Source organism: Giraffa tippelskirchi, chromosome 2, assembly GCF_054371585.1.
Source record: "Giraffa tippelskirchi isolate mGirTip1 chromosome 2, T2T-mGirTip1v1.2.pri, whole genome shotgun sequence".
Taxonomy (NCBI): Eukaryota; Metazoa; Chordata; class Mammalia; order Artiodactyla; family Giraffidae; genus Giraffa; species Giraffa tippelskirchi.
This window is the reverse complement of record NC_137276.1, coordinates 31,990,520-32,014,391: the sequence shown is the minus strand read 5'-3', so window position 1 is coordinate 32,014,391 and position 23,872 is coordinate 31,990,520. Positions and strand designations below refer to the sequence as shown.

At 44.9% G+C, this 23,872-nt stretch overlaps 2 protein-coding genes and 1 long non-coding RNA gene across 6 annotated transcripts; 1 reads left to right on the top strand and 2 right to left on the bottom strand.

Annotated features, from left to right (window-relative positions):
- Positions 1–1,988: 1,988 nt before the first annotated feature.
- On the bottom strand, positions 1,989–8,821 carry LOC145529767 (uncharacterized). Its single transcript, XR_014071336.1, has 5 exons — positions 5,792–8,821; positions 3,823–5,308; positions 2,721–2,916; positions 2,589–2,634; positions 1,989–2,133 (listed from the first exon to the last, which is right to left on the bottom strand). It is a non-coding gene; the product is annotated as an uncharacterized LOC145529767 (long non-coding RNA).
- Positions 8,822–9,177: 356 nt separating this feature from the next.
- PGAM1 (phosphoglycerate mutase 1) lies at positions 9,178–15,823 on the top strand. Its single transcript, XM_081550381.1, has 4 exons — positions 9,178–9,386; positions 12,833–13,107; positions 13,643–13,823; positions 14,723–15,823. The coding sequence occupies exons 1-4, from the start codon at positions 9,248–9,250 to the stop codon at positions 14,890–14,892; spliced, it is 765 nt and encodes a 254-aa protein (XP_081406507.1). The 5' UTR covers positions 9,178–9,247; the 3' UTR covers positions 14,893–15,823.
- Positions 15,824–17,205: 1,382 nt separating this feature from the next.
- EXOSC1 (exosome component 1) lies at positions 17,206–23,717 on the bottom strand. 4 transcript variants are annotated; one of them, XM_081550328.1, is made up of 8 exons: positions 23,666–23,717; positions 23,443–23,558; positions 20,768–20,842; positions 19,511–19,599; positions 18,700–18,733; positions 18,155–18,205; positions 17,939–18,023; positions 17,206–17,612 (listed from the first exon to the last, which is right to left on the bottom strand). In XM_081550328.1, the coding sequence occupies exons 1-8, from the start codon at positions 23,694–23,696 to the stop codon at positions 17,506–17,508; spliced, it is 588 nt and encodes a 195-aa protein (XP_081406454.1). In that variant the 5' UTR covers positions 23,697–23,717; the 3' UTR covers positions 17,206–17,505. The 4 variants fall into 4 exon arrangements, with proteins under 4 accessions (XP_081406454.1, XP_081406464.1, XP_081406470.1 ...); XM_081550338.1 differs by lacking the exon at positions 20,768–20,842; XM_081550344.1 differs by lacking the exons at positions 17,939–18,023; positions 18,155–18,205 and having other exon boundaries at positions 18,693–18,733.
- Positions 23,718–23,872: the final 155 nt, after the last annotated feature.

Here is a 23,872-nt window from a genome sequence, read left to right as displayed (position 1 = left end):
AGGGTAGGAGAAGGGCTTTGTCACCCTGGGCAGCCCATCATGACCAAGCAGTGGAGTTGCAACTCCAGAGTGTTTTCCTAACTGCTGGAGTTGTGTTAACAACGAGACTTTGGGCTTAGGCAAGCTTGCATTTGGAGCCACATCCTAGGTATGACCAGGGACAGGTGACTGGACTTTATAAGCCACAGTTTGCTCATCTGAAAATGGGGCTGCTCTTTGGAGGCAGAAATGAGATAATACATGCCAAATGCTTAGCACCGTGCCTGGCACGTCACTGTCGCAGAAGGCCGAGTGCCCCTGTCACCTACCACCTGGGGCAGTGATATTCATTTGGCAAAGAAGAGCTTTTAGGAAGAAGAGCTTACTTCCTAGGGTAAGTCTGGGGAGTGAGCGAATGGCCTGGTGTACTAGAAATGACAGAGAGGACCAGTATGTGGGCATGGCAGGTGTGATCTTGCTCAAAAGGAGCACTGTCTTCCAAGGTGGGGTCCACCCTTTCTTCCCACCTGATGGTAGGTGTCCACGGCTAGCAGAAGGGAGTCTGGGTAAGGAGAGAGCGTGATCGCCACTATAACCTGGCGTCCTGATTCCCCCCAAATCAGTCTTACTCCAAAATGAAATCTTTGCCAGTTACTACTTTGAATCCCAACCCCCCCACACCTTTTTTTTTTTTTTTGCCATGAAGCATACAAGATCTTAGTTCCCTGACCAGGGATCGATCTCATGCCCCCTGCAGTGGAAGCACAGTATCTTAACCTCTGAATGGCCAGAGAAGTTCCAGGAGGTGGCTTTTTGAAAGTGAAACTGGCAAAGTAGATTGGGAGCAGATCCTGATAGGTTTTGAGGGACAGGCTAAGGGGTCTGGATTTTAATAGGAAGTTTTGAAAGCACATTGCACTCACCCTCCTACTGAGTCCTCACAGCCATGCTGTGCAGTAGGTGTTATTATCATCAGCCAAACAACAGCAAGCACTCACACACACAGAAGGCTGCAAGTAAGAAAAGAGTTTATTTTGTTCTTAAGAATTGTAATTGTGGAGAAACAAATTTGGGTGAAAACTAAGAGTGTTCCGGGGAAGAATCAGAGGATTATAAAGGCAATACAGAATATATACAGAATATAAAGACTCCAGAATACATTCTAGCAAGAAAGGAAATGTTTGCCCTTAAGGGATAGGCTGTGACAAGTGTTTTAGGGTAAGAGTCTGATAAATATCTTGAGATTCTGGAACATTGGGCAGATACTCTGGATGCCTTCATTAAGGCAATAAGTGCTCAAAAGGTTAGATTTCCATCCAGGCCAAGACCCACATAAGTCATACTTCCTTAAACTCCTCCCAGCTCCATTTAATTTTTTATTTGTATTAAAAAAATTTTTATTTTTATTTATCTATTTGGCTGCACTGGGTCTTAGTTGCAGCATGTGGGATCTTGTTTTTTGACCAGTGATAGAACCTGGGCCCCCTGCACTGGGAGCATGGAGTCTTAGCCACTGAACCACCAGGGAAATCCTTCCCAGCTTCATTTTAGAGCATTCTCTTAGCAATGCTGACTCCATTTTGATTTTCCTTTCACATCTTTATCCATATTGTACATATGGAGAAACCAAAGCTGGAGAAAGTCAAGTAACTTGCTTAGGTTCCCAACAGCATTAAATGATAGAGTCGGCATTTTTAACTTACTTTTCTCTCAAGTCCTTTTCTTCATGACCAGCTGATTACAAAGAGATGAAAGTGGCCTAGTTCTCACGTACAGTGCTCACAGGCTGGTTGGGATGGCGACAGAGAAACCTGGTGGTGATGGTATGATCTGTGCCATCATCCAGGTATGCCTAGGAGTCAGGGAGCCTCGATCCTGGCAGGGTGTGGTCAGTGTCAGGTGAGGGTCACTTTTTGATCCATAGGCTGCTGTCTACTTGCTGTGTCCCCACATGGCAAAAGGGCAAGAGAAATCTGTGAGCATCTTTTTTTTTTTTTTTAATAAATGTGTTTATTTCTTTTCTTTTTTCTTCAATTTGGCTGAACTTGATCTTAGTTAGACACTCAGTATCTTCGATCTTTGTTGAAGTATGTGGGATCTTTGGCTGTGGCATGTGGGATCCAGCTCCCTGACCAGGAATTGAGCCCCAGCCACCTGCATTGGAAGCATGGAGTCTTAGCCACTGGACCATCAGGGAAGTCCTTGAGCTTTCTTTTACAAGATACTAATCCCATGAGCCCTCATGGCTTAAGCACCTCCCACAGTCTGTACCTCCTAATACCATCACATCAAGGTTATGATCTTTTTTTGCATTTTTAAAATATTTATTTATTTTTAATTGAGGGATAATTGCTTTACAATATTGTGTTGGTTTCTGTCATACATCAACATGAATCAGCCATAGGTATACATATGTCCCCTCCCTCTTGAACTTCCTTCTCACCTCCCACATCCCACCCCTCTAGGTTGTTACAGAACCTGGTTTGAGTTCCCTGAGTCATACAGCAAATTCCCATTGGGTATCTATGTTACATATGGTAGTGCATATGTTTCCATGCTACTCTCTCCATTCATCCCACCCTCTTCTTCCTCCCCACCCCCCCACCTACCTGTGCCTAGATGTCTGTTCTAAATCTCTGCGTCTCCATTGCTGCCCTGCAAATATGTTCATCAGTACCATTTTTCTAGATTCCATATATGTGCATTAATAGATGATATTTATTATTCTTTTTCTGACTTACTTCATTCTGTATAATAGGCTCTAGGTTCATCCCGTTACGATTTCTTTTGTATTTTTCATTTTGAAGGTTAAGATTTCAACATATGAGTTTGGGGAAATAAACATTCAGCCCATGCAGTGACACTGGAGCTGCATGGTGAATTGAAGTTGACCAGAAAGGAAAGGTGGAGGTGTGGGCCAGGCCTAGGGAACAGCAGCTGCAAAGACATAGAAGCTAGAGGTAACATAACATGTTTGCTCTAGAGGCGGGATGCTAGTTAAAGACTGCTGCACCAGTACAGGCAGGAAACAATGAGGTCTGACACCAAGGCTGTGGCAGTGGGAGCAAAAAGGAGAAGAGAGATGGAAAAATGTATTTAGGAGGTGGAATGGGCAGCACTCACTGACTGACCAGTTATGAGGAATGAGCTAGATTCCAATGTGCAGTTATGTAGACTGTGGACTGCTCAATTTCCCAGCTGAGGGATCTGAACTCCCATCCTCACTGGAACTGGTCTTTTTCTAAGTAACCAAGACACCGTACAGACTAGCAATAGCCCTAGAGGGAGGAAAAATTGCTCCCAGGGAGGCAAGTAGTTCCAGACTAGATGCGGAGGGTGTCTATGGAAGACACCACCTCTCAATAGCTGAAACAAAAAGCTGAATCTCTGATTTACTTTGGGAGGACACAGCACTGCCTGTGGGGCGGTCTCTTTGAGCGGAGCAGGGAAGTGATCATCCATGAGATACTGGGAGGTATGAAGGTCAGGGATGGGCACACTTATAAGAGGAAGAGTTTAGAGACTGGCTGGTGACTGTTTCTGTGTGATGGTTTCTGATTGACCGACCTACAGAAGTGTGGTCACTAAGGCAAACTGTCATTGTTCCATTAAAGGGAAATGAGTTGTCATTGCTGATATGGTTTAAAACCCTTTGGGGTTGTTACTTGTTGCCTTGGCAACAGGACCGTCTTTAGGGTATGAGAATTTTTTTTCTTCAAGAGACAGCTAGCTTAAACCATTCACCTCCCTCCCCTCAGGAGCATTTTACTTTTAACAGTGGACTATGTTTCTCAAAGGGTTAAATCTCCAGAGGGATTTAGGACCTGTTGGGGGATTAGACACCTGCCTGGTCCGGGCAGTGGCAATAAGATCCAGTTTCTGTCCTTTCCTTCCAAATCCTGGACCTGGAGTGGTCCTAAAACAGGGATCATGGAAATTAGTTGCACAGTAGGGGAAGGTCCTGGCCCGGGGATGGGAGTCATGTATCAGGTCAAAACTAGGACCTAGGAGTGAATGAAAGTTTTATCTGGGGACCTTACTGAGAACTACAGCCAGGAGGACAGCCTCTCAGCTCTGAGGAGCTGCCCTGGAAAGGTAAGGGAGGAGCCAGGATACATAGTCGTGTTTGCTGCAAAGACAAAAACAACAAAAAAAGAAGCAGAAAACAAACAAACAAACAAAAAAACATACAGTCAAACATCAAAAAATTACTGCTAATCACAAAAAACCCCAGACATCTCAAATTAATGGGATATATATGTGTGTGTGTGTGTGTGTGTGTGTGTGTGTGTGTGTGTAAAATATTTAGAATTGAATCAAAAAAATACAGACTAGGAGAACAATCTGATGTGAAGAACAGAGGGCCCTGTTTGAGCATTTTTATCACCATAGTTCTCACACGCAGGGCCTAGAAACAAAGGACCTGGTGCACCCCTTGTGGTTTCTTTTCAGAGATTGAAAGAGTTCCATAACCCAAGAAAAAGAGTTTATACTATGGCCAGACTGGACACTCAAGTCCGAAGCTGGGTTTTGAGGTCGGAGAAAAAAGGGTTATGTCAGGGGAGCAGTAGTAAGTCAGTTCCAGCTCTGTATCTTCAGATGGTGACTGTAGAAGGCTGTAGAGTGTGCCTTTTTACCAGTCATTGAAGCACTGCTTCCTCTCCTGGAAGCTCAGAGTCTTGAGACTTTAGCCACAATCATTTGGGCTCATGCTGGAGGCAGGAATCCCTTCCCGCTCAGGCATCAGCTGAGCTGGGGTGATCTGAGCATCCTGCGATGAGTTTGCTTGATGTTCCACACATAAAGACTTAAAATGTCATGACGGGGAGTCCTGTGGACTGGACGGCAGCCACCTCTCCCTGCTGTCCACCCAGCAGAAAACATGGTTCTCCTCCCTGTGATTCTAAATCGGGCTTCGCCGAATGTTTGGTACTTGATAAGGGAGTTATCTTTCTGCAGAAAAAAAATACTTGGGAAAGGAAGGCTGAGAGAGGCCTTTATTATTTTAACGGACAAGGGCAGTAGGAATGTGATCACTGATATCCTTATCTGAGTTTTTGTAGCAGCTTAACCAACAAGTTGGTGGTTAGAAGTTGTTAGAGTCCTGGGAATATACCTGAGGCCTGAAGGATTTCCCTGAGGCCTGGGAAAGATTGAAGGCAAGAGAAGAAGGGGACGACAGAGGATGAGATGGTTGGATGGCATCACTGACTCAATGGACATGAGTTTGAGTAAGCTCCAGGAGTTGGTGATGGACAGGGAAGCCTGGCGTGCTGTGGTCCATGGGGTCTCAAAGAGTCGGACACGACTGAGCAACTGAACTGATGAACTGAAGGATTAGAGCACTGAGTTAGAAGGGAGACTGTCTGCCCTAAGAGTTCAGGGATTGGTGGTGGGGGTGGAGGGGCCCAGGAGGAGATGAGAACTGTCACTGATGAATGCCCAAACCAGGAGATGAGAGTAGGCTCCAGAAGGCTCTGGAGGACAGGGCCCACTCCCACACTCCATGTAGGAAGGAGGACTTATTTGGCCATAGTTGCTCCCTGCCGGGCAGAGAGGGAGGGTGGTGACCAGGTTGGGAACTGTGCAGTGGGTCCCTCAGGCTGCTCCCCAAGCTGGCCCCTGGCTGTGGTCAGAACCCTCACACTGCTTTGTTCTCAGGATATGTGAAAGCTCTCCCTTATCCGCCCACTTCTTTAGAAGGGCCGACGAATCACCCCTGACAAATGTCTGTGTGTCTTGTGTTCAACAGAGATAACAATTAAGATAAAAAAAAAGTACTAGAGGGCAACATACACTGGTTTATCCTTACCCTTTACTGTCATTTGAAAAATCTTGCTTTGAACGGCTCTAAACTTCTCAGATTTGTGATGCTATGACAGACGCTGGATGAATCCCCATCTCTGCCCAGGAATTCTGGCTTCTTGCTGCAAAGCCTTCACTGTCCTCATGGTCCATCCCCCGGCCCCCACCTTACCTATTCCCTTTCCCAATTTCTCTGAGTTCCTGCCTTCTTCTGGCACAGCAAGCCTCAACTCTGCGGCCTTTTTCCTTGGATCATCTCTGACTTCTCACTAATGTACCTGGTCCCCTGCTCATCTCTTGCTCTTTTGAAAGGGTCACCTCACTTTCCTTATCTGTTGCATGTGGACTGGAGGTGGGGACTTGTGCTGGATGATTATTAAGATTTTTCCCAGCTCTGACACTCAGGGACACTCAGGGAGTTGGCCAAGGGCAAAGTCTCTTATGGGTATGAAATAGAGATGCAGTGTCCATCCTAAAGGAGTTTCTAGTTGAGTAGATCTGATATAAACAGACACATAAAAAAAAATCTTTGACAATCTAAGGTAGATATCCTGTGAGTGAGTTCGAGTTCCTCAGAATTCCAAGGAGGTGAGAGATTCCTTCCAGAAGCAGAGCAAATTGGTGAAAGCAATAAATTAGGATTCCCGGGCTCTTTCCCAAGGCTGGTGGTACAGACACCCTTGGCCTCCTGCCCGAAGTATCCTAGTTACATGCTCAATTCCAATCCCAGTCTTGATCACATGGCTAATAGCATTTGTTATCAATATGTTAATAATACATTATTATTATTTATGACTATGTGCTAGTCTGAAAAGCCAAGGTTAAGGCTGGGAGTGTATGTGCATCAGTGCTGCAGTGACCAAGCAGAAGGAATGGCCAGAGGGAGAATTTCCAAAGAGGGGTCTTCCAAGGTCCCCACATGGGCCATGCCAGGAGCTTGAACAAGGAAGCCTTCCAGGGCAGGTCTTGCTTTGCAGCCCTGGGAGTCTATAAACTCCAAGTGTAGCTTTTAGTGCTGGACCTCATTCCAGTGACCTCTCTAGTCACTGAGTCCCATCTTCTCCCAGCTGCAGATGAAGGAGGCAGTGGAACATTGTGGTTAGAGTGCACACTCGGCCACTGACTGTCTGGGTTTGAGTCCTGGGTTCTTTTTCACTTCTGCCCACAGTTGTGACTTTGGCCAAATTATATTCTCAGGCCTCAGTTTCTTTCTCTGTAGAATGGAGAACCTACATTATATGAATTGTGAGAAGGTTGAGATAATACATTAAAACACTGGACATACTAAACTTTTGTTACCGAGTCCAAGTAAGGTCTGCTTGTCTCATGACAGGCCAATGAATCCAAGAGATGAGGTGTTGAGGCAAGCAATACAACTTTGTTCAGAGAACTGACTGATCAAGAAGATAGTAAACTAATGTCTTAAAATAATCATCTTCCCTGGATCTGGATGCCAGGTTCTTTTATGAATTAGAGGTTGAGGGACAGAAGAGGAAGCAAAATAAAAAGGCCATTAATTTTCAAATATCTCCTAAAATAGCAAGCTTTAAACAGGGGGATGTGTTCATTTCTTTCTTCCTGCCATCTGCAGGTGGACAGGGTTCTGAACCAAGGCCCTTTAGTTTAACAATCTGGCAGGGGGGCAGGATTCTCTGAGGCAGACCATTACCTATGATTATAATAACAAAAGCAATGGAAAGCAACTCAGAGAAACAGTTTCAACATGGAGTCAGAACTGACTTCTCCCTGCAACACTTTCACAGACAGTAGATGACATATCTAAAACCCAGTCTTATGTGTTTTGGTTCACGTTTTTAACAAAGTGTCTTTTCTCTGCCTATCAAACCCTTCCCACTCTTTAAAGTCAATAAGTGCCCTAAATGCAACATTTATGTGGAGCCCACAGAGAGTATTAGGTTAGATATACACGGACTTGGGAGGCAGCGAGCCTAGGCTTGAATCCTGGTTCCTGCAACCTTGGGCGAATTGCTTCATCCCTGTTTCCTCTTCAATAAATAGGGAATCGATGGTACTAGGCTCCTAAGACCATCATGAGGATATGAGGAGTGAATGAGTTAATGTTTGTAAAGTACTTAAAACACTGCCTGATACATAGTAGGTGCTTTATGAATGTGTGTTAAAAACTTGTATAATTTGTCAAAGATAACACACGGCACAATTTCTTTGTTAGGTGTTTTACACATGGGCCTTATTTGCACTCCGCCTGCTACGAAGGGCAGAAAACACATTCTACCCATCTTTGACCCTAGCCCACTGCCTGACTCATGTTTGGTGCTCAATAAAGTGGCAAGATTGAAATAAACCAGGACACAGTGGCATGGGCACTGGAAAGCTGTCTAGATAAACAGCAGATAAGCTGTCTACTTAAATTGCTGATTGGGTGTAGGGGAGGGACAAGCAGTAATCCTCTTTCTGGAGTGTTTGATTGGCCTAGAGTTTGCTTCACTGTTGTTGGTCCAGGAGACATTGACCAGAGGCTGTGAGAGACTTGAAAAGTTGGGACAAACAGCTCTGTGTTAGATGAAGAGCAAGTCTTTCAAACTAGCAGTCAGAACCGGTGTCCTTATGGAGATCATTGTCCATGGAAATGAGATAGAAACAACCACCATTTACTGAGCACCTTCCAGGTAGATAGACTCACGCTCAGCCACTTCAGTCTGTCCAATTCTTTGCGACCCCATGCACTGTAGCCCGCCAGGCTCCTCTGTCCATGGGCTTCTCCAGGCAGGAATACTGGAGTGGGTTGCCATGCCCTTCTCCAGGGGATCTTCCTAACCCAAGGATAGAACCCGCGTTTCCTGTGTCTCCTGCATTGCAGGCGGATTCTTTATCCATTGAGCCACCTGGGAAACCCTCCTGGTAGATAGCCACCAGCTGAATATTTACTACGTTCGTTTACAGACGCGGGTGAGCGAGGTTAAGCGGTCTGTCCACGTAGCGAATAAAATGAAAGAGTGAAGATTGGAACGCAGGCGTGTGAATCACAATCTGTATTCGGATGGGAAAGTGATCTGGGGAAGCCAAGCGCGACCGGAATAATAAAGAACATTTTATTACAACGAAGGGCTTATGAATGACTGCAATTCAATTCGATGACACTCCGGCCCATATGCACTTCTGGGCACCGCCCAGAGGTTCCACTGCCTTTGGCCGCTTACGTGCGCTCCGTGACCGCCGCGGCGGACGCGGGGTAGGCGGCGGAGGCCGCATGCGCCCTGTCTTCCTGGGAGAGCGCCCCCTCCGTCCGGCGGCTGCAGCGTCCGCAAGGAGCGCATGCGTACACCCGGCGGGAGGAGGGTGGCCCCGAGCTAGTGGAAAGATTCGGCTGTGCAAGAGAGGGAGCTGGCGTGTGGGGCGCGAGCGCGCAGGCGCAGTCGGGGGCCGGGCAGCGACTCCGGAATCTCTGTGATCCCCAGTCCGCGCCGCATCCCGAACAGCAGCCATGGCCGCCTACAAGCTGGTGCTGATCCGACACGGTGAGAGCACATGGAACCTGGAGAACCGTTTCAGCGGCTGGTACGACGCGGACCTGAGCCCAGCCGGGCATGAGGAGGCGAAGCGAGGCGGGCAGGCGCTGAGAGGTGCGTAGCGGGCCGGGGCGGTGGATAGGGGCTGCGAAGGCCGGGGCTGGCGCATCTAGGTCACGGCCGCCTGGCCTCACCCGCGCCCTCCCGGAGAACGTCTAGACCTTAGGCTTCTTCTTTCCAACAGTGTATTTTGCAGTTGAGAAAATGGGCCGGGGGTGGGGGATCGACTTGCTCAAGGTCACCCAGCCAAGAAGAGGACCCAGGCGGTCACCGCTCAGTTTTATTGCGCTCTCCACACCGCCTTGCGAAATCGCTCTCGTCTTAGTCTGAGCATTTAGTAACTCGGGGACGGGTTACTAAATTGGATGCCTAGTGTCTTGCAGTGGCCACAACCAAACCTACTCTAGACTAGGGAGGCTGATGAAGTGGCAGGCCACATACTTCTCCCGGCCGTGGGGGAGTAACGCGGCGCCGCGGAGACCAAAGACATCCACGTGCTCCTGTAGGATGCTGTTTAGCAGCATTCCACAAACCCTGTGTCCAGAGTGCATCCACAAATGTAAATGAGTGGTTGAATGAATGAAGGATTTGAGTTAATCCTCTTCACAACCCCATAAAGTATACAGATTTCATTCCCTTCCATCTCAACTCTCCCTGGCCCTCTTTCATAGTTGGGAAAGTGAGAGTTGGAAAGAGGACTTGACCAAGGTCACGTCGTATTCCTAGTCCACCACACTGGCCTCTGTTCTGGGGATAAGTAACAGGTAGTTGCGAGGGAACTGGTAGGCTGTTGCAGGCAAAGGTGGAAGTGGCAGTGAGATAAGCTTGCCTACTCAGGCTGGCCCCCGCGTTGGCAGACGGCTCTCTGTGATTTTGAAATGCTAATAAGGAAGCATTCCCTGCTACCAGCAATTCAAAGAATCTCCGGACCGAGGAGGTGCTTCCATTGATCCTGCTCTGCTCCCTTTTAACCTCGACAAAACAGCAGCCATTGCAATGGGTCCTTGATGCCTGGTTGGTATGAATCAGGTATTTGGGCCAAATTTGCTCTCTCTAGCTTCTTGCCTTCACTGTAGATCTTTTCGAAATGAAGCAAAGGCTTGGAAACAAGACTGGGAAATGTAATCCTGCTGAGGATGTGTGTGAATAATTTGGGATGGCCCGGTGTGACCTCATACCGGTTAGGAGAGGCCAGGATGAGGAAAGTGCTGGTAAAGGAGGCCATTTTCTCTCCTGTCTGGCAGGAAGAACTGAATGAGTCTGTGGTGGTTTGCTGATGACTGACCCAGGACAAAGCAAATCGCAACTGTCCTCTTAGACTGGTCAAATGCCTTAATTTGTAATCTCTTAAAATAACAGACCCTGGTTCAGTTTTTAAGTAAATGTTAGTAGCATTAGTTTAAAAAGAGAGCCCATTAAATTTTAAAAATAACTGTTTAGGAGCATCACAGATGATTAAATAAAAAGTCAGTGACTAAAAGCAAAAATTCTGAATGATGAAGACCATATGAATAATCTAATAATATAAAAGGCCTAAAATAAAATATTAATTTCACCAGGGCTTTAAGTACTATAGTATTTATAAAATCTTGAATGATTTCAGGAGCAAGTTAGCAAGAACTGAGTTTCACCACGCCATCTTATTAAGGGAGGATGGAGACCACATGGCACACCAGCTAACCCCATTCCTGGGAGTGTCCTCAACTCTGCTTTTGTTTGATGGCCAAGTTAAAGGAAGAGGCTTTAGAGTTTGTTGAGAGTTATAAGGGAAACTGCTCTTTTCCTCTGGGATATATTTGTGTATCTAATGTGCAGCACTCCACTGCAATTAGAAAATTCAATGAAACACTTCTCAGCATGGCAGCTGAGCCTTGCGCTGAGGATGTTGCTTCCCAGTGACTCAGCCTTTTACTGGGGAATCATTCTTCCCCGTAAAGTTAGGGAGGAGATGGTGAGTGAGTCCACTAGGACTTGTACTGAGGCTCAGCAATGAGATGTGTCTTTTCCCTTGTGGGTACTGGTGAGTCTCCTGGTGACTAATCCTCCCTTTCCCCATCAGTATAGTTCTTACTGGCCTTATTTTCAGTTGAATGACTGGCAGAAAATTCACTTCACCTTTCATTAATTACTGTTGGTGGTCTCATTACGAGGCAACACACAGGAAAGTTTGTGCTGAATTTCAGTAAGGGCCTTATAGCCTCATGGAAGAAAACAGGAACGTTTTCCTGGCTCACCACATAAGGAAAGGGACATCTCCGCATTAAAGTGGGAGGGAGAATAATGGTTTGTGAAACATAAATGAAGATATATATGGTTGTAACTTACTGGTTGGGCCAACATAACTCCTGATACCACCCCTCATAACTGCTGTGTATAGAGGAGAGGTTTGCTCTTTCTCCAGTGAGTGGCTTTTCTTAAACTTGGTTTTAACAGTTGATGTAGGTAGGTAGATATATAGGGTAGTCAAGTAATTTGACTGGCAGAAAGGAACTGTGGATGAAGAGATTGTGATGTGATTTCCATACTCTAGGGAAGATACAATTCCATGCAACAAACTGGTTTTATCAGCATCCTCTAAGAGCTCTTGCTGTATCCTAATTGTTGAATTCAAAATCCCATTTCTCCTAGACCAGAAATTAGAGGACTGAAATATACTAGTAATTGTCAATCAGAAGTGACAGTTCTAACTAAAATATGAACATCAGGATCCTTAGAAGTTAGGAAACTATGGAGATAGCTGGAGATGGTGGTTATGAGTTGGATTATAGAGTCATTCAACCTGGTAATATCTGTGACCTCAGATAATTTGCTTAACTCCTGCAGTTTCTATTTCCCCCACCTGGTAAGATGGATTGTAATGATGTAACCTCATTGGATTGTTATGAAGACTAAATAAAATACATACAAAGTACTTATTAGTCCAGTGCCTGGCGGATGGTAAACCCTCTATAAATAGTAACTATTATATTTATTTAGTGATTCCAAGTTTTTAGTATCCTTATGTTAAAAGAATTAAAGCAAATAAAAAATTAAAATGTGCTTAAGCACAGCACTCTGAGGATTAGTAGTGCAGATCTCAGGTTAGCTCGTTGACAGTACATTTGAGCCTTTGGTTAGATGAATTATTGGGAAGCTGCTGGGAAGTATATTGTCAACTGCAACATAAATCAACAAATGTTATCTTCCCTAAAGGCAGAATATTGTTTTTCCTGTATGCAAAATAAAATATTTAGGGTATACAAAATATTTAGCCAAATAATTTTCATTTGGATTGTCTATACTTGAGATTTATATCTAAGAAAATTCTGGCTCTAGGGAATTTCCTGGCAGTCCAGTAGTTAGAACTCCTCGCCCTCACTGCTGAGGGCCCAGGTTTAATCCTTGGTTGGGGAACTAAAATCCCACAAGCCACGTGGCACGGCTAAAGAAAAGAAAAAAGAAGAAATTCTGGCTCTAGAGTGGACCTCATTAGCTGATCACTTTGAACTTACGATTTCCAGATGCTGGCTATGAGTTTGACATCTGCTTCACCTCAGTGCAGAAGAGAGCAATCCGGACCCTCTGGACAGTGCTGGATGCCATTGACCAAATGTGGCTGCCAGTGGTGAGGACTTGGCGCCTTAATGAGCGACACTATGGAGGTCTGACTGGCCTCAATAAGGCAGAAACTGCTGCCAAGCATGGTGAGGCCCAGGTAAAGATCTGGAGGCGATCCTATGATGTCCCGCCACCTCCCATGGAGCCCGACCATCCCTTCTACAGCAACATCAGTAAGGTATGGACAAACTGAGGTTTGGCTTGCTGCACGCAGGACCAGGGGATCAGAATCTGGACTTCTCTCTTTTAGCTTTTATTAGTATCTGCCTAGATCACTGAGTTTCTAATTTATGATAAAATAAATCCCCCTTTGTAATCCCCCTTCTCCAAGGAATGACCATCACTCATTAAAAGATTTAGTTAAGAGTTTAGGTGGCTTATCTACAAAGAATTTGTATCCTTTTTACATGTATTGCCATATTTTTAAAACTACACCATAGCTGATAGGGCCTTCGTAAACCAATTGCGAGGTAAAGTGAGTTGGGAAGAGCCTTGAGGCCTACCTTTCCTAAGTTGTGTTTTTTTTTGACTATTCAATCTTCCCAGTCATGGGTAATGGGGGAGGGAGGGCAGGATAGTAATAATCCCCCTTCCCAAGCTCTCAGTGCCCTGGTGAGAGACTTTGACCTATCACTGTGATCCCTTAGGGGATGAGGAATAGGCAAGAACAGATGCAACTGGTAATAACTGGTAAGCTGGGAATTTTTGTTTAGGATCGCAGGTACGCAGACCTCACTGAAGACCAACTGCCCTCCTGTGAGAGTCTGAAGGACACAATTGCCAGAGCTCTGCCCTTTTGGAATGAAGAAATTGTCCCCCAGATCAAGGAGGGGAAACGGGTACTAATTGCAGCCCATGGCAACAGCCTTCGGGGCATCGTCAAGCATCTGGAAGGTATATATTCTTTTCAGAGGGGCCCTCAGGGAAGGGTAAAGCAGAACTGCCACTACTCTGGACTGATTTAGTATGAAGGCGACCTTTAGGAAAGGGCTGGATATACTGAGAGCCTTAGAGACAGTCCAGATTATCTCCTAGTAGAAACATGATCCTTGCTTCTCAAAGCATCATCTGCAGAACCAGAGGCTGCCACACCCCACTGGGTGCTTGTTACACGTTAGAACCTCAGGTCCCACTTCAGACCTGATTTGGAAGCTGCATCTATCACCCAGGTGCACCTACCATTGCTCTATTACAGTAGAGTGATCACCCAAGGAATGCCCCCAGTATTCTTTCTTAGCCACTGAACAGCAAGAAAAAAAGGGATGAAGAGTATCTCTCCCCAAAGGAGATACACAAGAAAGTTTGAGATGCCTACCTCTAGACTAGAACTGCTAGTTGAAATTGCTGATAAAAATCCTTAACCACAGCCTGATTACAACTCCCCACATGAATGTCAATTTGCATCCTAAGTTGTTTCACTCAAGGGCCTAGAGGCCCAGATGTGCCATGTTTTGGCAGCTGTATGGACAACATAGGACATTTGAGATACTAAGATGTATAGTCCTGCTTCACTGTGGGCTTCCAGATTCCCCTTGGGGAGAGATACCTTTCATCCCTTTTTTCTTGCTGTTCAGTGGCTGAGAAAGAATATTGGGGGCATTCCTTGGGTGATCATTCTACCCTAATACAGATCCTTACTCTTATGACAAGTATCAGAAAGGGTGTCCTGTTTTAATTCCTACCAGAGTCCTTGGAGGACCCATTTCCCCACCTGGAGGATGAACAGTAAAGCTGGAGAGGTCTGTGGATTCTTATCTTGCTTGACTGATCATGAGGAGGGGGTGTCTTTTCAGGTCTCTCTGAAGAGGCTATCATGGAGCTGAACCTGCCGACTGGCATTCCCATGGTCTATGAATTGGACAAGAACTTGAAGCCCATCAAGCCCATGCAGTTCCTGGGGGATGAAGAGACCGTGCGTAAAGCCATGGAGGCTGTGGCTGCCCAAGGCAAGGCCAAGAAGTGAGGGCAAGCAGCAGATTACTTTCCCAAGGATTACCCTCCTCCCCTGCCCCGACCCACCCCATTCCTCTGCACCTATCCCCGGCACAGGTCCCACTGATGACATCTGTAGGCATCGTTAAGTTGTAGCTGCAGGTGGGGACCAGCGGCTCCCAATTCCACATTAGCCATTTTATCTCTTGCACCCACTCCCTACATACAGTCTAGTCAGAATGGCACATCTGGGGCATGGTCCTCAGTCCAAGCCGAGGGAAGACTTATCCAGAAGCTTCGAGAGGTCATCACTGGGGGGTTTGATGGTGGTTTATTACTAAGGAGCTGCTTGAGTAGGGGACAGGGAGAAAACCATGCTGAGGTGTGACCAATGAGGAGAAGTAAGAGCCTATTCGTGTCCCCAGAGGCCAGCCGGGCACTGTTCTGTTAGGTGACTTGGGGCTCTAGTCATTCCAGTGGAAGATGAATGTAACCTGCATGGTGATTCAATCAAACATTCCTCCCTGACTCTAAAAGGCTGGATCAATCCTGAATGTTTTTGTGTTGCATTTACTTTAAAAAAAAAAAATAAATAAAATATATATATATATAAATACAAAAAAAAAAAACCCTTTTGGGGTTTTTAGTGGCGGTTGAAATATTCCCACATGTGGTCATCAGCAAGTAAGTCATTCCTTACACCATCATGGGATAAGCTCCTTGACTTCTAAGGTGTAGGAGTGCATCCTGCTGTGTGTTTTAGAATCCCTCCCCTGCCTTACTGTTTTATGGCAGCGGAATGCCTCTTGATCACGTCCAAGTGTGTCTCTCACTGTGCCTGACTTCTGAATCATGTTCCAGTTGCTTGGCCCAGCACTTGGGCCCAGTACTCATTTGAGCATAACTGTACTAAAAAAATCTTTTTTCCAGATCAGTATAAAATAAAGGAGTGATGTACAATATTTTCTGTGTGATATGTCTTATCTGAGGAAATCAGCTCAAACATTCAACTTGAAATGTCTCCTACTGCCCAAGTTCGTGTATGACTAAGAGCTTTAGGACAGCCAGTCACAACTTTACACAGCCTGGTCCAAATACCATGTATCTCACTGGGTTTTCCACTGCAGGTTGGAGAGCTGAACTCTTTCCTGTTGCCTCTCTATAGCTCTTGCTCAATGGTACTGGTTACTAAAATCAAATTCTGAAACTATTATACCTTCTTTAGAAAGGTAAAAGTTTGTTTACTAGAATTAAAAAAGCCAGTCCCTTTCTATTAGTAAACTGTAAACTTGATTCACACCTTTCTTTTGGCCCCTAAAGTTTTATCCCTGTCAGTTAACTAACCTCCTCAGAAATTACACTTGCAGGAGAAAATGAATATACAGTCATTCCTTATCTGCAGAGGGGAGACTGATTCCAGGACTCCTCTGGATACTAAAATTAACAGATGCTAGGGACTTCCTTGGTCCAGTGGCTAAGACTCTGCTCCCAATGCAGGGGGGCTCGGGTTGGATCCCTGGTCAGGGAACTAGATCCCACATGCACGCAGCTGAGTCTGCATGCCGCAGTGAAGAGCAACTAAGACCCAGCACAGCCAAAATAAACATTACAAAATTAACATGTTAAAGTGCCTAATATAAGATGGCATAGTACAGATAGCTCTCTCTCCATGGGTTTCACATCCATGAATAGGGAGGACTGACTAATTATTCTACATAATTGGGAAGGGGCATTGTTTACATTTACTTTTTCTCTGAGGCCTTTGAGAAGATCATTGGAATATGAGAAAGCCCATAATGCCTTTCTCTTCTAGTAGGAACAGGTAACACCCTCCATCTAGAAAATTCTTAAGCGTTCAATGCTAGCCATTGGGTGAGGCATGTTATATACAGTCTTCAATCCTGATAACCTCTGAAAGGGCTAGTATCTCCAGTTTACGGAAGCGGAAACATGCTGAAAACAGAAACTTGCTAGAGGTAACACTACTAAGTACTGGGACCCAGTATGAATGTTGCCAAGGTCCTTATTCTAAAATTCAAGCATCTTGCTTTCCAAGTTAGCTTTTTATCTGATGTGCACAGTAATACTAGGAAGACTTTTAGTACTTTAAGTCTAAAGTAGCCTGTTGGGATGTTAGTTTCCTTAGCCTGTGCTGAATCTTAGAACAAAAGTTGGTAATTTTGTGCTCAACCCATGCCTGACATATAGCAAGTACTCAAAAGTATGTAGAACATAAAAAATACAAAAAAAGATAGGTGATTAGGCATTGTCTACAAAGACTCTGCTCTAGATGTCATGTCAGTTTAGATTCTTTACCCTACTTGAGACAACAGAAACTATAAAATTCTTTTCATAAAAATGTTTTCTTTGTCATAGCAAAAATACACATTTGTAACACTCTCAGAAAGAACAGGCTATAATCTACCATCATACAGTTTGTTTGCTGGTGCCTCCAAAAGAAATTACTCCAGAGAATAAAATCTGCTGAAAGGTTCACAAGAAAAATGCTCCACCTACAGAAAAGATTTTTCTAAAGGTGGCTGCTGACCAAACCCTGGTGTCTGAATAAAGACAACAGCCTCCTGATGTCACTCACATGTTTTCTTGGGAAGCAGCTTTCCCTTTGTGTGGGAAAAGCAGCTTCTTAGGTCTGCAGGAACTCCGGCTGCACTCGGGCCACCTTCCGGGACTCTTTGGTGTGGGTCTTCGGGCACTGCATCTCACACCAGCTGATGGGGACCATCTGGACACCTGCAAGGGAAAAGGTGGCATAGGAGCTGGGACCCCGGATATTTGCTCGAGACATTTCTCTTTTCAGCTGGGTGTGAACTGATGTCACCAAGCTGCCTAGTGAACCTCTCACCTCATACAGAAAAAAGCCTTGTTGATTCCACTGATTTATGGAGTAAGTGGCTCTTTTCCTTACATTATATAAGGAGAATCATTCTAATCTCAGTAGTCGGTATCTACACTCACATTGCTTCTAAGATAATTAAAAAATGAGGGGAAACAATAGACTAATCCCAAACCCTAGCTCCCAGGGAAAGGGAAGCATGTGGAAGCATGGACAAACTCACCTGATTCGCTGTGGGCCACCACCACTCCCAGTTCATTTTCGGCAGTGGTTAGTAGGTAGTTGGACTGCGCATCACCTAGGGAGATCTAGTCACATCATGTTGGTAAAGGAAAATAAAGACTTATAAGTCTTTCCTCTCACAGCTACTTGAGTGGTTTCTCTACTTCCATTTCTTCCTTTGACAAAGGACCACAAGTCTGCAGGGAATAAAGGATACCACTTTGGCCAAGACGATGTCCCCTGGGCGGAAACTCTTATAAATTTCAACCTGTAAAGAAAGGAGTGTTAAGTAAAAGCTCCGATCAGGTCTATATGAAACTATTAACCCCACTGGGTAGAGCTAGTCTACTTCTAACCCCAGAGGGTAGAAGTCACCATTACTCAAGTAGATCAACAACTTTTATTGCTTCTGTGGCATCATCACATAAATGAAAGATCTCAACTCAGTAACCTGATCAGGAATCTGACTTAGACAAAAGGTACTATGGTTGCTCTGAAAGGGTCCAGAATAAGTCTGAGGGAACAGCCATGAATAAATAACTGGCTTCAAAGACAAAGAGTAAACTAGCTCCTCTCTGGTCAACAAAAAGAAGAAAAATCATATGAAGAGGAATGGAATAGTGAGGTGAATTCCACACCTTCCAGTAGAGAACACCTTAAAATTCCTTGGACTCCACATTCCCACAGACTTTTGAAATTCACTGGAATAATCTAAACGGACTGAGATTCCTAAAGCCATGAAGAAAAGAACCAACCAACAACCTTGTCTTTTTCAGTAGCTCGGACGTCTTCTTTGCTATAAAGAAAAGAAGTAACAGAAAGATTAGTTATCTGTGAGAAAGAATTATCCTGCAGACTCCTGGCAGACAAAGAGCTATAAGAGCAACGAGAACAAGTCCTGATCGGGACCCTGCTGCCACCCAGAGGAGCAGGTGGAGAAGTATTCCCCATCCTAACCCCGAGGAGAAAATCACAGTTACCATTCTTGGATCACACAGAACAGGAGTATCAATACCTCCCACTAGAGGAAAGTGCATCTGATTTGGCAGAGAAGGACAAGGAGCTCTGCTGCTTTAGGAGAGCTTGAATAGCAGCATCACAGAACCACACAGAATCCTGAGGGTGGAAAGAGCCTCAGATGTTAAATTATCTAGCTCACAAGAACTGTTTGTCCCTTCTCAAAGAACCCATAGGGGGGAAAAATACCACTTCACCCACCACCCTTTTTATTGTCTTATAATGCTTGGGTTAATCGATATTAAACACAAGAAAAAAAGGTACTTCCTAAAATGCCTTCTACTTTGTTTGGTATGAATCATACCCACAATGCACCTCCAGCTTATTCAATTCTTTTTTGTTTTATTTAAAGTCCTATCTCATTAATATCTTCCTTCTGTCTTAACTCACATACTGTAATATTTTCTTTAGATACTACCTGGGGAGAATCAAAGCACAAAGAGGTGAGACATGGGCAGGAATAGACTGTAATTGTTCTTAAAAATTCCAGTCTCCCATCCTATCCTAGTCTCGTTCCAGGCACTGAGGCGAATATAAAGACAAAAATACTCCTTACCGGATGGTTCCTCGAAAAGAGTTCTTAAGTGGCGTGGACCCCACATATAGGATGTGTACTTTGGCAAAGCGTGAATTGATGCTGGAGACCTGTGGAACAGAGGAAAGGGCAACATTAGAGTATTAGCAGTTGTCAGCTGAAGGAGGCAGGAATCAACTAGGAAACACTAGGATTTTAGTCCAAGCATCCCCACTAAGCATAGAATTTCAGATAAGTCAACTCCTATTTATCCCTGCAAAAGGGATGTTCATAAAGTGGAGTAAGAGCCACTCTGGCCACCTAAAATAGAGTTACCGGGGGAATCAAATGAAATAATATGGCATAGATTTTCAAAAATGTGCAAGTCTAACATAAACACACAAGGGAAGCATAGCAAATCTAACTAGACCTTTAGCAGATCTCACTAAGAGGCCTGTAGTGTGAATGGAACTTAAGTCTCCATTTCAGCTGCTGGGTAATATCTGGATCACTGTGCCTGTTCAGTTATTTTCAAAATAATACATAGATTTTCTCTTTTTTTCCTTTTTCTTTTTTTAAGTTTGGCCACGCTCTGTGGCTTGCAGGATCTTAGTTCCCTGACCAGGGATTGAATATGCACCTTTGGCACTGACAGTGCACAGTCCTAACCACTGGACTGCCAAGGAATTCCCCACACAGATTTTCTGTTGGAGAAATTATTTATAGAGAAAAACTAAGAGCTACAAGTTAACTGGCAGAGGGTGTGGATAGGCAGGGAATACGGATGTCTTATAGTGACTAACTGGTACCGCACTAATTTTCACTTGCCCTCAAAGACTTTATAAAAATCTTTCATTTCTCTGCAGAAAAAGTTTCGCTTTAGAGTTCAAAAATACACCTCCTTATGACCTTCTGGTACTCCTGTTTCCCAGACAAAAATAAAAAATTACATAGTCAGGAAATCAGCTCTGTGAAAGGACTACATAAGCTTGAACTTGACCACACTGATCATTACCCTAGAAATCTCTAGACCCAGCACAGTCCAGTAAAACTTTCTGTGATGATATAAAAATTGTGTTGACCAACATGGCAACCACCATCCACCTGTGGCTACTGAGTACTTGAAATGGAGCTAGTGGAACTGAGGAAATAAATTTGAAATTTTGTTTAATTTTAATTTATTTAAATTTAAATGACCTTATGTGACTACTGGTTACCATATTGGACAGTACAGTTCTATAATGATCATGATTTGAACACTGGATGGTATCCTAAGGAGGGAGGTTAGGACCAACTTACCTTACAGGTTACAATAGCTCCTACATCTGGTAGTAATTGGGACTCTGTTTCTCTCATCACAGATATGACAGGAAGCTACAGAGAGAAAAATAAAACATGAATATCCTGGCTAAGCCTTGGATAAAGGTATTTGTGGCTTGACAGTAATATGGGATACCTTGGGCCACAGTTGAGGTCACATGGGCAGGTGGACTACAGATTCATTTGTAGCCCAGAGCAGAAAGCCTTAGAAATTTTAGGATACAGGAGGGCCAAGGGGCCACAGAAAGAAAGCTGCAAGAAGATATAATCTTACCACTTCAGATGAATTCTGAGTTTTTTTGTGATTTTCTTAAGAGTTTTTCAGCACACAACTACATTGCCTGTAATCATGGATAATTTAACTCTTTCCTCCAAAGTTATATCTTTCTTCTGGTTTGTCATTTTATTGGACAGGCTAGAATTTTCAAATAAATTTATATAACAGTGGCCATACTTGTTTACTTCTATTTAATACTTGTAGAGTTTCCTCTTCGAGCATGGTACTGGCTATTGGGTGTAGCAAAGATATTTTTGAGCCTGATCTTTTCTTAACCTTTCCCTTGTTCAACATGCTTCAGCTCTCCTGATCTTTTCTTAGTTTCACCAATTCACTAAATTTTTTCCCATCTCAGGATCTCTTTTCAACCTGTTCTTTCTGCTCACTCACTCAACTCTTATTTATCCTTTAGATTCAGACTAAATATCACTTCTGACTACGTTGGATTTGCCTATTACATGTTCTCATGGTACTCTGTAATATTATTCTTTCAGAGCAGCCATCATAAGTGTAAGCATACATTCATTTGAGCATTTATTTGCTTATAGTTTGTATCTGTACCCCTTGATAGCAGAGACCACGTATATTTGGCTCATTACCACATCCCACAGCTATAAAATGAACAAACTTTCAAATCCTAGGGAAATTCCCAAAATTGACCGAATACAAAGTCTCTCAGAATAGGTAAGAACCTAAAACCAGGAAGTTTAAGTTTCTTACCTAAAGCAGAATCAAGGTTTAGTCAATACTGAATCCTCTTTCTACTATGCTCCCAGTCTTTAGGGCTTTCCTGGTGGCTCAGCTGATAAAGAATCTGCCTGCAATGTGGGAGACCTGGGTTCGATCCCTGGGTTGGAAAGATCCCCTGGAGAAGGGAATGGCTACCCACTCCAGTATTCTGGCCTGGAGAATTCCATGGACTGTATAGAGATTTGGGTTTCCCTCATAGCTCAGTCGGCAAAGAATCTGCCTGCAATGCAGGAGACCTGGGTTCAATTCCTGGGTTGGAAAGACCCCCTGGAGAAGGAAATGGCTACCCACTCCAGTATTCTGGCCTGGAGAATCCCATCGAAAGAGGAGCCTGGCGGGCTACAGTCCATGGGGTCACAAGAATCTGACATGATTTAGCGACTAAACACCCACCACCACCACCTCCAGTCTTTAAGCTGCTCCTTCAAGGACTGTTTATCTGATCCCAAGCTAATCATGGATCAGCCTCTGGAACCAGGGAGAATAATATTATTCATACATTCAATAAATATCTACTGAGCATTTACCTTGCACTATGTGCATAGTAGTGGGAGGGTCTAATGGGGAACTTATAACTGAGTGTTTAATTGCATGCTGAATTAAATGCTTAGAAAGGGAGTAATAGCTCTTGGGACCTCCCTGGTGGTCCAGTGGTTAAGACTCTGAGCTTCCACTGCAGGGGGCGTGGGTTCCATCCAAGATCCTGCATGCGGTGTGGCAAAACAAACAAGCAAACCGACCCCAACAGCTCTTTGTGAGTATTAAACAAAACAAACAAAAAACAAAATTCCCTTTTTTGACCAGTGGTGTCTATAGGGCTTCTCTGAGAAAGTGACACTAGAGAGGTTATCTAAAAGGTGGTGGTGGTTTAGTCGCTCAGTCCTGTCCGACTCTTGCGACCCCATGAACTGTAGCCCGCCAGGTTCCTCTGTCCATGGGATTTCCCAGGCAAGAATACTAGAATGTGTTGCCATTTCCTTCTCCAGGGGAATCTTCCCGACCCAGGGATCGAGCCTGCGTCTCCTGCAATAGTGGCGGATTCTCTTCCGCTGAGTGAAAGTGAAGTGAAGTTGCTCAGTCGTGTCCAACTCTTTGCAACCCCATGGACTGTAGCCTACCACGCTCCTCCATCCATGGGATTTTCCAGGCAAGAGTACTGGAGTGGGTTGCCATTAGTAGGTAGGATTTAATCTGGCTAAGGAGGAGAGGAGCGTGTCCCAGACAGACGGCGTGTGTACAAAGACTCTGTGGTCCGCTGGCGATACTGAAAGAAGACAGCAGGACCTCTGCAAAGTGAGGCGCGGGTAGCTGAGCGAGATGAAGCCGGAGAAGTAGGCGACATTCGGCCAGGATTCAGCTCACAGCACGGCTGAGCTCGCCTCCGTTCTTTCCCCAGCTTGTTTCCCCGAGTTTCAGCAACACAGCCAAGCCAGACAAACACAACTAATTTGTGATGGCTAAGTGTCCAGCAGCGGGGATCCCAGCTGTCAGAAACTTAGAGATTAACTCCTTCTCCTGAACCAGGCACTAAAGACGCGCTCGTAGGACCCCTGCCTAAAGACAGCGAAATTAAAGGCAACATAAGACAAAGACAGAGACAGAGGAGAAGGGAAGCCGCCCCATTTACCGCGCCGTTCTCGCTGCTCTTTGTCAAGCAGCCAGCAAGCGACGAAAAGATGTAGCCGTGTCGGGTGTAGGTGCCGCTGCCCGGGCTGCCCTCCTCCAAGTTACACAGACGTTCGCCTGCGGAAAAAACGCTGCATCAGCCACGGGCCCGCTGAAGCTGTTGGTCGTCTGGCCTTCTTGCCCCTGTCCCTGGCTAGGATTTGCTCTGGATACCGCTGACTTACCGGGGATGCAGTACCTCACGGGCGGCGCCATGACTGCCACTGCCCCAAGTCCGGAGGAAAATGAGGCCGACCTCTCATTGGCTAATATCCAGGTGCAGTTCCGCAATAAGAAAAGCCCTAATTGGTGTGCTCTATCACGTAATCTCCGGAAGCGCTTCCAGGAGACGTAAACTCCATTTCCCAGGTTGCATCGGGACGGGTTCGGGG

Coding starts and splice junctions, on each gene's coding strand:
- PGAM1 (XM_081550381.1), top strand. CDS start 9,248: ATGGCCGCCTACAAGCTGGTGCTGATCCGACACGGTGAGAGCACATGG. Junction 13,108..13,642: donor TCTACAGCAACATCAGTAAG/GTATGGACAAAC, acceptor ATTTTTGTTTAG/GATCGCAGGTACGCAGACCT. Junction 13,824..14,722: donor CATCGTCAAGCATCTGGAAG/GTATATATTCTT, acceptor GTGTCTTTTCAG/GTCTCTCTGAAGAGGCTATC.
- EXOSC1 (XM_081550328.1), bottom strand. CDS start 23,696: ATGGCGCCGCCCGTGAGGTACTGCATCCCCG. Junction 23,559..23,665: donor CGTGAGGTACTGCATCCCCG/GTAAGTCAGCGG, acceptor TTTTTTCCGCAG/GCGAACGTCTGTGTAACTTG. Junction 17,613..17,938: donor GGTGGCCCACAGCGAATCAG/GTGAGTTTGTCC, acceptor TTTCCCTTGCAG/GTGTCCAGATGGTCCCCATC.